A 13240-nucleotide genomic window follows, 5' to 3' on the forward strand; every position below is an offset into this window, starting at 1 on the left:
ATGACATGTGTCAACCAAGTCAGCGAGCCTGACCACCCGATCCCGTTAGTCGCCTCTTACGACAGGCATGGGTTACTGAAGATCAATATGCTAACCCGGACCTCCACGGGTAGAGCATCGATCAATAGAGATACGAAGTATCTGCAGGTCGCGACGTGTTTGCTTGGTTGGTGTTCGGTTTTGTTTTTTTGTGTGTTCAACTTCGCACTCAGCAAACTGTCCGCTACGCGACGGCCTGACCTGATAGTCACTATGAGAGACGTGATATGCACATTACCAAGTATATTAGCCTGATCGCCTGATCCCGTTACGACAAACATGGATTACTGAGTGCCAATTCTAACCCGGATATTCACAAGTATATCTTTTGGAATATATGTGGACACACTCTAACGGTTTTCTTCGAGAGTGATTTGGACAATTACATATACTCAACGCAATTATTGAAGGGTCACCCATATGAATGACTGGTGGAAATTAAAGCTGCTGTAAGTAATCATATTTAGAGTTAGCATTAAGACAAACTTTAGTTGTTAGAGGTTACAATCATGATTAATGATTATGGCATTTAAACCTCAGAAAATAATGAAAAAAAGTAAGCAAACAGTGATAATTATTCCAACAATTGACGATTTTCATGCATGAACACAGATCGTTACTGTCGAACGCAAACCTATCACACGATTTGCACGTGCAAATCGGGGTATGGTCACGTGCAAATCGGGGGAGAAGCACATGCTTTCAGGCCTCGTTGACAGAAAAGCACCACTTGAAAGAATGCGACGTTTTTTGAGTATTGAAAATCGAGGTCGAGCTATTGGTATGCTCCAGGCGGGTAGTAGCCAACGTCAGGTTGCTGCACTTTTAACGTCACTCAGAGTGTGATTGGGAGACTCTGGCAGCGGCATCAGTCGACTGTAACTGTTGCTTATGCCCAAAGACCTGGGCGTCCTAGGGTTACCACACAGAGACAGGACCGTTACCTCGTCAACCTTGCTCTACGCAACCGATTTCTGACGTCACGCCAGTTGAGAGGTGAACTTTTTTACGCCACCAACTTCCCCATTAGTCAGACAACAGTAAGAAGCAGGTTACGTTCAGCTGGTCTCCGTTCTCGACGTCCAGCTGTTCGTCCACCACTGACAGCACGTCACCGCCAAGCACGTTTACTATGGTGCACACGTCATCAGCGCTGGAATCAACGTCGGTGGTCGTCAGTGTTGTTTACTGACGAAAGCCGGTTTAATGTTTCATTTCATGATGGGCGTAGGAGAATCTACAGACGACGTCGGGAACGTTTTGCAGATGCTGCTGTTGTGGCCCATAATCGATTCGGTGGTGGTTCCATAATGGTCTGGGGTGGAATTACAACAGCAAGGACACGATTACACGTTATTGTGGGAAATCTCACTGCTCTGGGCTACAGAGATGAGATAGTGGCTCCAATTGTGGCACCATTCATGGGGACCATGCGTCACTACAGAGGTCCCCCAATCCTCCAGGATGATAATGCTCGACCACACCGTGGACACATCGTCAACGACTTCATTCAGCAACAGGGCGTTAGGAGAATGGACTGGCCTTCTTGCTCCCCCGACTTTAACACCATTGAACATTTATGGGATGAGCTGGGGCGCCACGTTTACCGAAGACACCTTCGCCACATGATCTGAGGACACTGCAGAGCGTTCTGCTCCAGGAGTGGGATGCCATACCCCAAGCCTTCATAATGAACCTGGTAAGGAGTATGAGGGCAAGGTGCACAGAAGGGATAACCAGCAGGGGCGGTTACACCAGATACTGACTCTGTACTGCAACCAGGAGTTTTGACTACAGTGTGTGAACTTGTTTATGAAGGGTACCCTTTAAACTGTGCTATTCGCAAGGGCCCTTTTGCATTTATGCGATTTCTTTTGATATCACTGTTGAAATAAAACTCAATACAATCATTATAAATCACTATGCCTCTCATATTTGTTTTCATTTCTTTGCAGATTCATGTAATATAGGTGACCCTTCAATACTTGCGCTGAGTATATTTCGCAGTACCTAAACATAAGTGATTTGTAAGACATTACTTGACTGAGAGGAAGACCGATATTTTACGAACGCTTACCACAACTGAACAACTGAAGTATTTTCAACCACTTTCTGAAACAATGTGTAATGAACAAAAGGGGAAACAATGGACACTTTTCGAAAATAATAATAATAATAATAATAATATAATAGTCCATTTATATTGCGCGTTTATCCATGCACATTGCATGCTCAAAGCGCTGACATATTACCCCTGGTCAACGAGTACAGAACACTCCCTGTGGAGAATACAACCGGTCGCCTGTCAGGCGCTCAAGGTTCAAATTCAGACTACCATCGTATCATACCAGGTACCCAATTTTACTGCTGGGTGGACAGAGGCAAGTTTGAACAAACTCACTTGCCTAAGGTGAGACAACATGCGTCACATGTGCTTCGTTGTGGGGCAGGACTGAAGTCATAGAAACTTTCAGGGGTCAAGCTGCCAAACACGATCACCAATCCGAGGACTGTCCGCGAAAAAATAAGAACCTATGATACTTTATGGATAACAACTTCTTTTTTAGCATAATATAATAAAGAAGTTGTTATCCATAAAGTATCATGCCCTTGTTATTATTCATCAACTTCTAAGATGTCAATCAAACAGATCACTTTCGAAAAGCCTTTAAACTTTCGTTTCCTTCTTTTTGATTACAATATATATCAAATTTAAATGTTTGAAATGCACGTTATTTTTAGAAATCGTCTAATGTAACTAAAACTTCACATTTATAGCGCGGTGGGGTAGCCTGGTTGTTAAAGCATTTGCCCGTCACGCCGAAGGCCCGGGTTCGATTCCCCATATGAGTACAATGTGTGAAGCCCATTTCTGGTGTCCCCCGCCGTGATGTTGCTGGAACATTGCTAAAAGCGGCATAAAACCCAATTCACTCACTCACACACATTTATAGTCCATTAGTTCATATCATGTTGTACAGAAATTGTTAGTAGGTAAGGAAACAGTGACAATCAACAGACTTGAGGTATGGGAGGCAGTGGCTTGAGCTCTGTTAACAGTTTTAGTAGAATAACTGATGCATTGTTAGCATTGTTAGTAGGTAAAGAAACAGTGCCAATCAACATATTTGAGGTATGGGAGGCAGTGGTTTGGCCTTTGTGAACAATGTTTACTTATGATACCTAAAATGGATAGAATTTTTAATAAAATAAATGTAAAAATAAATAAATAAATAAATCGTAGAAACAATGTCAGTTATCAACAAGCCCACAACTGTTGCAAACATTCTACTTTCTAAAACTGTTATCAAAATAACAATAAAAATACATCATTACGTTTAAACCAAACCCAAAATATCTCGGAACTATATACTGAACGAAACCTGGTATCTCAAAGGGATTGGGTTTTTTTGCTTTTCTTTTTTCATGAAACTTATTATTTTATTTATTTTATCGGTCACGCGACTTCCAACAGACGCCATACTGTACATCTATACTATGTGCAACTAACGACAAAACGCTATTATAAGATAAAGTAGACCGAATGTGACATGTTATAAAATAATTCTTTGAAAACATAAATGCATGCATGTACTTACTATTCTACTAACCATAGCACCCGTGAAGGTCCGGGTTAGAATGTTGATCTTCAGTAACCCATGCTTGTCGTAAGAGGCGACTAACGGGATCGGGTGGTCAGCCTCGCTGCCTTGGTTGCGTAGATCGATGCTCATGCTGTTGATCACTGGATTGTCTGGTCCCGACTCGATTATTTACAGACCACCGCCATATAGCTGGAATATTGCTGAATGCGTCGTAAAATTAAACTCACTCACTCACTACTAACCATAGTCCTATGGACTTGCCAACAGAGTATTTCAAATATCCGACATGGACTTTAAGGAGAAATGGAAAAAAAACTTGTCGCAGACATGTTATGTTATCTTTTCCAGTTATTCTACATTTCACCACCTTTGACCGAAGCTTGCCTGGAATTATTGGGATAAAACATTACAGTGGCCTAATTTTGAAAATAACATTTCATTTTGTCTGTTTTCATTTTGGCCGGTTCCTACCTCATCGTCACGCACGTCGTTTTACATAGGAATTTATTAACTCAACGTTCCATGCATAATTGGCTTCCTTGTCATATTTGAGTTAAGACAACAGCCAATCATGGGTGACAGACAAGTGACACTATTAGACACTATCGCCTTATCTCCACAATGTTCACTGGTGATCGGGCTGGTGCGTAGCCTAGTGGTTAAAGCGTTCCCTGGTCACGCCGACCCACATGGGTACAGTGTGTAAAGCCCATTTCTGGTGTCCCCCGCGGTGATATTCTGGAATGTTGCTAAAAGTGGCGTAAAACTCAACTCACTCACTAACTGGTGATCACAGGCCAGATGTACAATTCATCTGAAACCGTGAAGATCCGCTTTAGAATTGATTTTCAGCAGTCCGTGTTTTATAAGGTGTTATATGTGTTCCTCGCTCGAACTCTTGTCGAGCTTACATGCAACGCAAAACACAACTTTGCGGATTTTGATACCTTTCGGTCTGGACTTACAGTAACAGATTATCAAAAATGCAAATTCAACTTATAAAGTTGAAAAATAACGCGATGAAAAAATCCTGCGAAATCGGAGTTCAAACGATTCACTAAACAAGCGGGTGAAAAGTGATTTCAACAGCTGTGCTGCGCTGCGCTGCGCACATAGCCCAAGAGCAGTGAATAGGTAATACCTATACACACACACACACACATAAAGGGCCCTGAGCGTATCGGCAAATGATCCAGCCAATGAAAGACTTCGTTACACTTAAGTGCACGCCCACCCGCTCTGACTGGGTTCGGTATCCCGGGTGCTTCGTTTCGAGGGTAGTAAACCCAAGTACAAAATATTGCACTTTTGATTTGCGATTGCACGCTTATAATTTTGTATATTTGTTTTTTCATAATCAGCAATGTATATTATGTGTCATGAATAAATGATAATTGTGTTTTGATTATGTTTATTTTGTTGGTTGCATCTAAGCTTTAAAATCTATATGACACTCATGTTAGTATAACAATCTCTGTATCTCACAACCAGGCCAGCCTATCTGAGTGCACTCTGTCTTTCCCAGCTTTCACAGTTCCTGTGTGGAGGTTTGTGCAAATAGGAGATAAGATATGTCCACACTTCACAAAGTCTGGTTTGATAGCATTTGGCTGCTTAATGTTTGTTTATTGTTTTAACATCGCATCAAGCAATATGGCGGCTGTGCGTAAATAATAGATTCTTAAAGCTAAAATGGATAGAATTATCATTAAAACGCCCGCATGTTATCAGAAATGAGTGTGCCACTGTAACTTGGTAATGCTCGCATATAGCATGACAGCGGGCCATTATCAAGCCCGTTGTTAGGTGACGTCATAAAGAACTCAACTCTTGATGTTCAATCACCTACGGCTCGTTTAAACTTGGGTTCAATATTGACGATATTTCTGACTCACATTCGTCCTATGTACCTGTGCCTTTATGCACTTTCTTGCCGGTGTCAATTATAACAATTATACCATTATTTACAACATGCAGCAATGAAAACATCGACTGGAACTCTGACGTTGTTGAGCACTGACGGAGGCTTGTAGTATGGGCAAAGGTCAAGGTCGAATATCGTCACGCTCAATAGTGAAGTCATCAGTTTTCCATATTTGTAAAAAGTGGGTAAGTGACCTCCGTCGTTTCTGTTAGCAGTTAATCGTTGTTTGTTTTTATTTTATTAAAAATTCTATCCATTTTAGCTATCATAAGTAAACATTGTTGACAAAGGCCAAGCCACTGCCTCCCATACCTCAAGTATGTTGATTGTCACTGTTTCTTTACCTACTAACAATGCTAACAATGCTTTAGTTATTCTACTAAAAGTTTTAACAGAGCTCAAACCACTGAATCCCATGCCTCAAGTTTGTTGATTGTCACTGTTTCTTGACCTACTAACAATGCTAACAATGCATTAGTTATTCTACTAAATTTTTTAACAGAGCTCAAACCACTGAATCCCATGCCTCAAGTCTGTTGATTGTCACTGTTTCTTTACTTACTAGCAATGCTAACAATGCATCAGTTATTCTACTAAAATTGTTAACAGAGCTCAAGCCACTGAATCCCATACCTCAAGTCTGTTGATTGTCACTGTTTCTTTACCTACTAGCAATGCTAACAATGCATCAGTTATTCTACTAAAACTGTTAACAGAGCTCAAACCACTGAATCCCATACCTCAAGTCTGTTGATTGTCACTGTTTCTTTACTTACTAGCAATGCTAGCAATGCATCAGTTATTCTACTAAAATTGATAACAGAGCTCAAGCCACTGAATCCCATGCCTCAAGTCTGTTGATTGTCACTGTTTCTTTATTTACTAGCAATGCTAACAATGCATCAGTTATTCTACTAAAATTGATAACAGAGCTCAAGCCACTGAATCCCATGCCTCAAGTCTGTTGATTGTCACTGTTTCTTTACCTAGTAACAATGCAAACAATGCATCAGTTATTCTACTGATGCATCTGCTACAATTATTAACAGAGGTCAAGATACTTCATCCCATGCGGATTCTCAGGAACAAGTTCAGGATATAGTTGGAATTGTATTGTGGTTTTGTCGCTGTTATTGTGCTGGTAGAAAAAAAAAGATTTTATCGGTTCTAATTCCAGAGTTTGGCATGCTACTGCAATGGGAACTCCGCAGATGGCGAGTGGTTAAACTGGGAGTGGGGAAGGTCTGTATATAAGGCCGTATCGAGCTGCAGCGCTAGGTTGCACCTCCTCTGACACAATGAAGATTGCAGGTAAGTACCAGACCATTACATGAATCGTTATTCTTTGTCAAGGGGGATACTTCCATGGATATACTCTGAGATTCTGATTCACTGCATTTTGGGCCCCCAGGGTCCCCGATTGGAATTCCACAGAAACAATTCTGCTGGTCGTGGGAGGCGAGTGAAATACACTTCGCTCTACCACCATGTATAGTGTAATAAAAACACACTTTTGCCCTGAACTATTATAGTTAAAGCACGAGGACGCTTGCGTCCACGAGTGCTTTAACGATATAATAGTTCAGGGCGAAAAGTGTGTTGTTATTACTAAGAAATACACTTCGCTCTACCACCATGTATAGTGTACTTTGCCCTGAACTATTATAGTTAAAGCACGAGGAAGTGCTGTATATTCGAAAGTGTGTTTTTTCTAAGATGCCTAAAATTTAATTTACTTTCTAAAGATAATTACGATTAATTTAAGGCAGAAAACAAACGACGGTGTCGGTGACCTAAATTAAGAATCCTCGCACAGGGCTAACTGGCACGCTGTTCTATTGATGTGTCTGCCCCCTACGTTAAGACGAACGTTACCAGAAAAAAACAAATGATAACAGTTTGATGACGGTTTACGTTCGGATTAAATATCTTCTCTGAATTATTTTAATTACATCTGTCATTAACATAAACCATATAGGGGCAATATGAACGTTGCATTTCTACTACCAGCGTAAGTTTAGATCAGTACATCCAGAGGAAGTTGAGTAGTCAAGCGACATTCCACAATTGCATTGTGGGAATGTAAACATTACGAACGTTACCGTGTCGCTGAAAACTTGTGAGTCGAAATGACACATTTTAACCGTCGTAAAACATAAACGTAATGTTTCCACCAGTGATGTTAGCTGCGTGAAGCAACAGCAAACCAAGAAACTGGATGCAACGGTGTAGTTTACTGTAGGAGGCCGTACGAGGCGATGACAACTGACATGCATCGTGACGTCGCTTACATTGTGACGTAATGTAAAATGGTTCGATTACGAGGGGGCACACTAGAATGGCGCAGTGACGAGATAACGTCATTCAATTGTTACGTCATCAAAAAACTATACCTTTATTGTCTGAGAATGTTTGTTTTTTTCAATTGTTCTAACCGCTAGGCATCTTAGAAATTATCTTCAGGTTTCAGTGATTGTATCGATGCCCATGGCCAGTGTGTTAATTATCTCTGTTGATTACATTATCTTCAGGTTTCAATGATTGTGTTGATGTCCACGACCAGTGTGTTAATTATCTCTGTTGATTACATTATCTTCAGGTTTCAATGAGTGTGTCGATGTCCACGACCAGTGTGTTAATAATCTCTGTTGATTACATTATCTTCAGGTTTCAATGATTGCCTTGATGTCCACGACCAGTGTGTTAATTATCTCTGTTGATTACATTATCTTCAGGTTTCAATGATTGTGTCGATGTCCACGACCAGTGTGTTAATTATCTCTGTTGATTACATTATCTTCAGGTTTCAATGATTGTGTCGATGTCCACGACCAGTGTGTTAATTATCTCTGTTGATTACATTATCTCCAAGTTTCAATGATTGTGTCGATGTCCACGACCAGTGTGTTAATTATCTCTGTTGATTACATTATCTCCAAGTTTCAATGATTGTGTCGATGTCCACGACCAGTGTGTTAATTATCTCTGTTGATTACATTATCTCCAAGTTTCAATGATTGTGTCGATGTCCATGTCTAGCTTGTTGATTATCTGTGTTGATTACGTTATCTCCAGGATACCCTCATTGTATCAATGTCCATAACTAGTTTCTTGATTATGTCTTTTGATTACAATATCTCCAGCTTTCCCTGATTGTGTTGATGTCCATGACTAGTTTTTTGTATTATTCTGTTGATTACATTTATCTCTGGTCGGCCCTTATTGTGTCGACGATGTAAACTATTAGTGTGTTGATTGTCTGTGTTGATTACATTATCTCTGGACTACTATTGTGTCGACGATGTAAACTATTAGTGTGTTGATTGTCTGTGTTGATTACATCACGACTACTTTGTTGATTAAATTCTTTCCCAGTTTATTTTATGTTGATTATATTATCTCCGGTCGGCCCTGATTGCGTCGATGTCGACTTGTTGGTGGGTTACGTCAGCTGATTCCATTCTTTCCCTTTCCCAGATGCCCTGATTGCGTCGATGTCCACAATTAGTGGGTCACGTCAGCTGATTCCATTCTTTCCCTTTCCCAGATGCTCTGATTGCGTCGATGTCCACTTGTTGGTGGGTTACATCAGCTGATTCCATTCTTTCCCTTTCCCAGATGCCCTGATTGCGTCGATGTCCACTTGTTGGTGGGTTACATCAGCTGATTCCATTCTTTCCCTTTCCCAGATGCCCTGATTGCGTCGATGTCCACAACTAGTGGGTTTCGTCAGTTGTTTCCATTCTTTCCCTTTCCCAGATGCCCTGATTGCGTCGATGTCCACAACTAGTGGGTCACGTCAGTTGTTTCCATTCTTTCCCTTTCCCAGATGCCCTGATTGTGTCGATGTCGACGACTTATAAGTGGCTTACGTCTGTTGATTCCATAATTCCTTCCCTTCCCTAGTTGCCCTGATCCTGTCCGTGTTGGTGGTTGTCCACGGCGAGCACGCCAAGAGACAGCTCTCGAATGTGCTGGCCGCTGTTGAACCAGCCTTGTCCAGTCTTCTGGTGGACAAACTCGGCCTCGACAAACTCATCAGCTCGTTCGTTGGAAACGTGGCTGCTTTCTTCAATGGCAAGTCTGGCACTGTAAGTACGACAAATGCATTCTATGGAGGTGTATATTTACTACGTCAAAGGAAATTACCGGCAATTCAAGGTAAAATCGATTGGTTATTCTAAACGCTGCTAAATTGTACATGTTCCAAATGCAGCGTGTAAGCTTAGAAAGTATTGAACTTAATACATGCACATAGGCGCGTGTACCATACACCTTTTGTACTCGTACAATGAGCTGTACTGGTGCTTAATCAGTGTACTCGTGAAGATCCGGGTTAGAATTGATCTTCAGTAACCCATGCTTGTCGTAAGAGACGACTAAGGGGATCGAGTGGTCAAATGTCATCGTATCCTATTTCCGTAGATCGATACTCGTGCTGTTGATAACTGGATTGTCTGGTCCGGAAGTGAGTATCAGCAATCAAAAACATTCTTTGAATTTAGGATCAGAAATACACACCATTTCTTGTGTAACATGACCAGAGGTTCGCACCCAACCTCACGCTCTAAAGGCGGACATAACAGTACTGTGGCAGTTTATTAATCATAACAACGGTAGAACTGAAATCGACAGCCATCTCATGTGCAGGCTCTTTTTCGTGTATGGAATAACAAATATTGACCAAATTTGATTCTGTGTGTATGTTTCAGATACCGCTTGATGGAACACCGCTTGTTCTTAATTACAACATTCACAAATGCAGTCTACACTTTGGAAAGAGATTCCTCATCAAACGTAAGTCACCCACCCTCAAACATCCTTCAGAGTATGAATGAGTATGGTTTTACGCCGCTTTCAGCAATATTCCAACAGTACCCTGGTGGGGGACCAGAAATGGGCTTCACACATTGTACCCATGTGGGAAATCGAACAAGGGTCTTCGGCGTGGCGAGCGAACGCTTTAACCACTAGGCTACCCCATCGCCCTGGAATCATAAAAGAAAGGTAAGATAATTTATGGATGTATGGCCTCATATATCTTACCCTTGTGAGGAATCGATCCCAGTTCTTTGGTATGTGGCTTATAACTGGTCTTCAGCAACACGTGCTTGTCGTAAGAGGCGCCTGGAATATCGGCGATAAACCACTTACTTACAGCATTCACTCTTCCGATTTATGGTCCGGGTTCGATTCCCCTCTTGGGTACAGTTTGTAAAACCCATTCTCCTAGTTCCACGCCGTGATTTTGCTGGAATGTGGGTATAAGCGGTGTAAACCTACACGTGAGGAGCCAGAGTGTCCTAGTATGTCTCCACCGGAGGGCCATTATGAGTGAGTGAGTGAGTATGGCTTTACCCCGCTTTTAGCAATATTCCAGCAATATCATGGCGGGTGAAAACTGGAAATGGGCTTCACACATTGTACCCATGTGAGGAATTGTACCCGGGTTCTCGGCGTGACCAGCAAACGCTTTAACCATTAGGCTACCCCACCGCCCCGGTCCATTATGAAATCAGGGTACAATCCAAACACGATCTTGACGCTATTACGACGTCGATGGCCACGCCCGTACCATTTATTGGCACCCAACTGAATGTGAAGGGGACACTCGTCCACATACGTCTCAACAACAATCTCATTTCCAGACATTGCCGAGGAGCGTTGCAAGGCTGAAGTCTGCGAAAACACGGTTACCAAATCCTGCAAGTCGTGCGAAGAGGGCCACCAAGACGATGCCCTGAAATGTGCTCTTCAGGCGGAGGTCGCTGAAATCACCAGACTCGCCAAGGCCGCCCAAGCGGCTCAAGCCAAGCAGAGTTAGCTCCCCTCATAATACCCGATGTCCGTTGCGTGGGTTCGCTTGTCGAATCAATAAATATTGTGACCTATGACATACATTTACACATATTCATTAGCAAGATGATCTTGTTCAGCATTTTCTGACGTATCAGCAGAAACAACACCTTGTTTTTACCTTCGGAATTGACAGCGCGTCGTTGTCTTGGAAATGGTTGTGAGGATAATATGTTTTGTTTGTCTGTCAGGGACGACACGCAAATCATTTCCTGTTTACCCTGGCAGCCATCATGACGAAACCAAGATCTGATTGGATATCACGTTTGGATCAGAAGGGGTGCAGCTCGTATACTACTTGAAATGGCGTCACGATTGAACCAAGAAATGAATGGACACGCTTGTCTCGGAAAGACGGAAACCTGTGATCGAGGGTTCGAATCCCAGTATGTCCTGCTTATGTTTGTTTGCGAGGACTATACCCTAGTCTGTCTTATAGTCTCAGAACTGTATCAATTTCCTTTCCGCTCTGCCCTCCGGCAATGCTAAAGTGAGTAAGTTTTGTTTTACGCCGCACTCACCAGTATTCCAGCTATATGGCGGCGGTAGGTAAATATTCGAGTCTGGGCCAGACAATCCGCTGATCAACAGCATGAGCATCGATCTACGCTATTTGGAACCGATGACGTGTATCAACAAAGTCAGCGAGCCTGACCACCCCATCCCAACATATGATTCTGATTGAGTTTAGTTTTACGCCGCATTTAGCAATATTCCAGCAATATTACGGCGGGGGACACCGGAAATGGTCTCTAAACACATTGAACCCATGTGAGGAATTGAACCCGGGTCTTCGGCGTGACGAGCGAACGCAGTACAGCAATGATTCAGTGACGGTTCTTCCAAAGGCGTTTTGAGTGAGTGAATGAGTTTAGTTTTACGCCGCACACAGCAATATTCCAGCTATATGGCGGTGGTCTGTAATAATCGAGTCTGGACCAGACAATCCAGTGATCAACAGCATGAGCAGCGATCTGCGTAATTGGGAACCGATGCCATGTGTCAACCAAGTCAGCGAGCCTGACCACCCGATCCCGTTAGTCCCCTCTTACGACAAGCATGGGTTACTGAAGGCACATTCTAACCCGGACCTTCACGGGTCTCAAAGGCGTTTTGAAGTGATACAAAAGGTGATAATTGAATGGATGGCAATTTCCATATGAGTACAGTTATCCCTATTACGACAAGGTGCTCGGTTGAATAACCAATTGTTTACAGGCACGTGTAGTCCACCCTGTTATGTATGGTAATGGTTAACAATAACCAAATTCCGGTGTTGTGAAAAACCAAGACAAGTAATACATACTCTTACTATCAAAGTGAGTGAGTGAGTTAATATGTATCGTCACATCGGCAATATTTCCGCCATATCGTGACGAGAACAATAAATGAGTTAATTATAGATCAGTAACTTTAGAAATTCAAAGCCTGTTGACGAAGACCAGTAAAACTACTAGTGTATGACACATATCCATTTAAAACTAGTAATTAAATCTGAAACATTTTAACTAAAAATGAAAGGCTATAGATTGCCAACAACTGAAGGTAGATCCCCATACTAGGGACCATGGGGACTTAGAGTACATTTGGTTCCTGCATGGACCCTAGCTGGATCACAGATATTAATATAAAACTAGCATGTACAACTAAAACATCTTAAATATATGTCCCATCAGACTCTTTTCTGTGCGGGGCAGGTTAAACCAGTGTCCTCCCATTTGTGAGAACTCCCAGTTGTGAGACACATTAATTAATGGTTCAGTGCACATAGGTGGTGTTACCACATCCCTACAATGAAAGTGGGATCAGCCCAGTT

General features: G+C 42.1%; 1 protein-coding gene across 1 annotated transcript; it reads left to right on the forward strand.

Annotated features, from left to right (window-relative positions):
- Positions 1-6764: 6764 nt before the first annotated feature.
- LOC124257200 lies at positions 6765-11462 on the forward strand. The gene is made up of 4 exons (XM_046691220.1): positions 6765-6879; positions 9475-9659; positions 10281-10365; positions 11217-11462. Exons 1-4 carry the CDS (start codon positions 6867-6869, stop codon positions 11390-11392), a joined length of 459 nt encoding a protein of 152 aa, XP_046547176.1. The 5' UTR covers positions 6765-6866; the 3' UTR covers positions 11393-11462.
- The last annotated feature ends 1778 nt before the right edge of the window (positions 11463-13240 follow it).

The sequence above is a fragment of the Haliotis rubra genome, unplaced genomic scaffold, assembly GCF_003918875.1.
Source record: "Haliotis rubra isolate DU_JTF1 unplaced genomic scaffold, ASM391887v1 Scf651, whole genome shotgun sequence".
NCBI lineage: Eukaryota > Metazoa > Mollusca > Gastropoda > Lepetellida > Haliotidae > Haliotis > Haliotis rubra.

Bases quoted from the DNA above. Each gene is read 5' to 3' on its own strand.
- LOC124257200 (XM_046691220.1), top strand. The intron at 9,660-10,280 runs GTAAGTACGACA...TGTATGTTTCAG, and splicing joins TCAATGGCAAGTCTGGCACT to ATACCGCTTGATGGAACACC. The intron at 10,366-11,216 runs GTAAGTCACCCA...TCTCATTTCCAG, and splicing joins AAAGAGATTCCTCATCAAAC to ACATTGCCGAGGAGCGTTGC.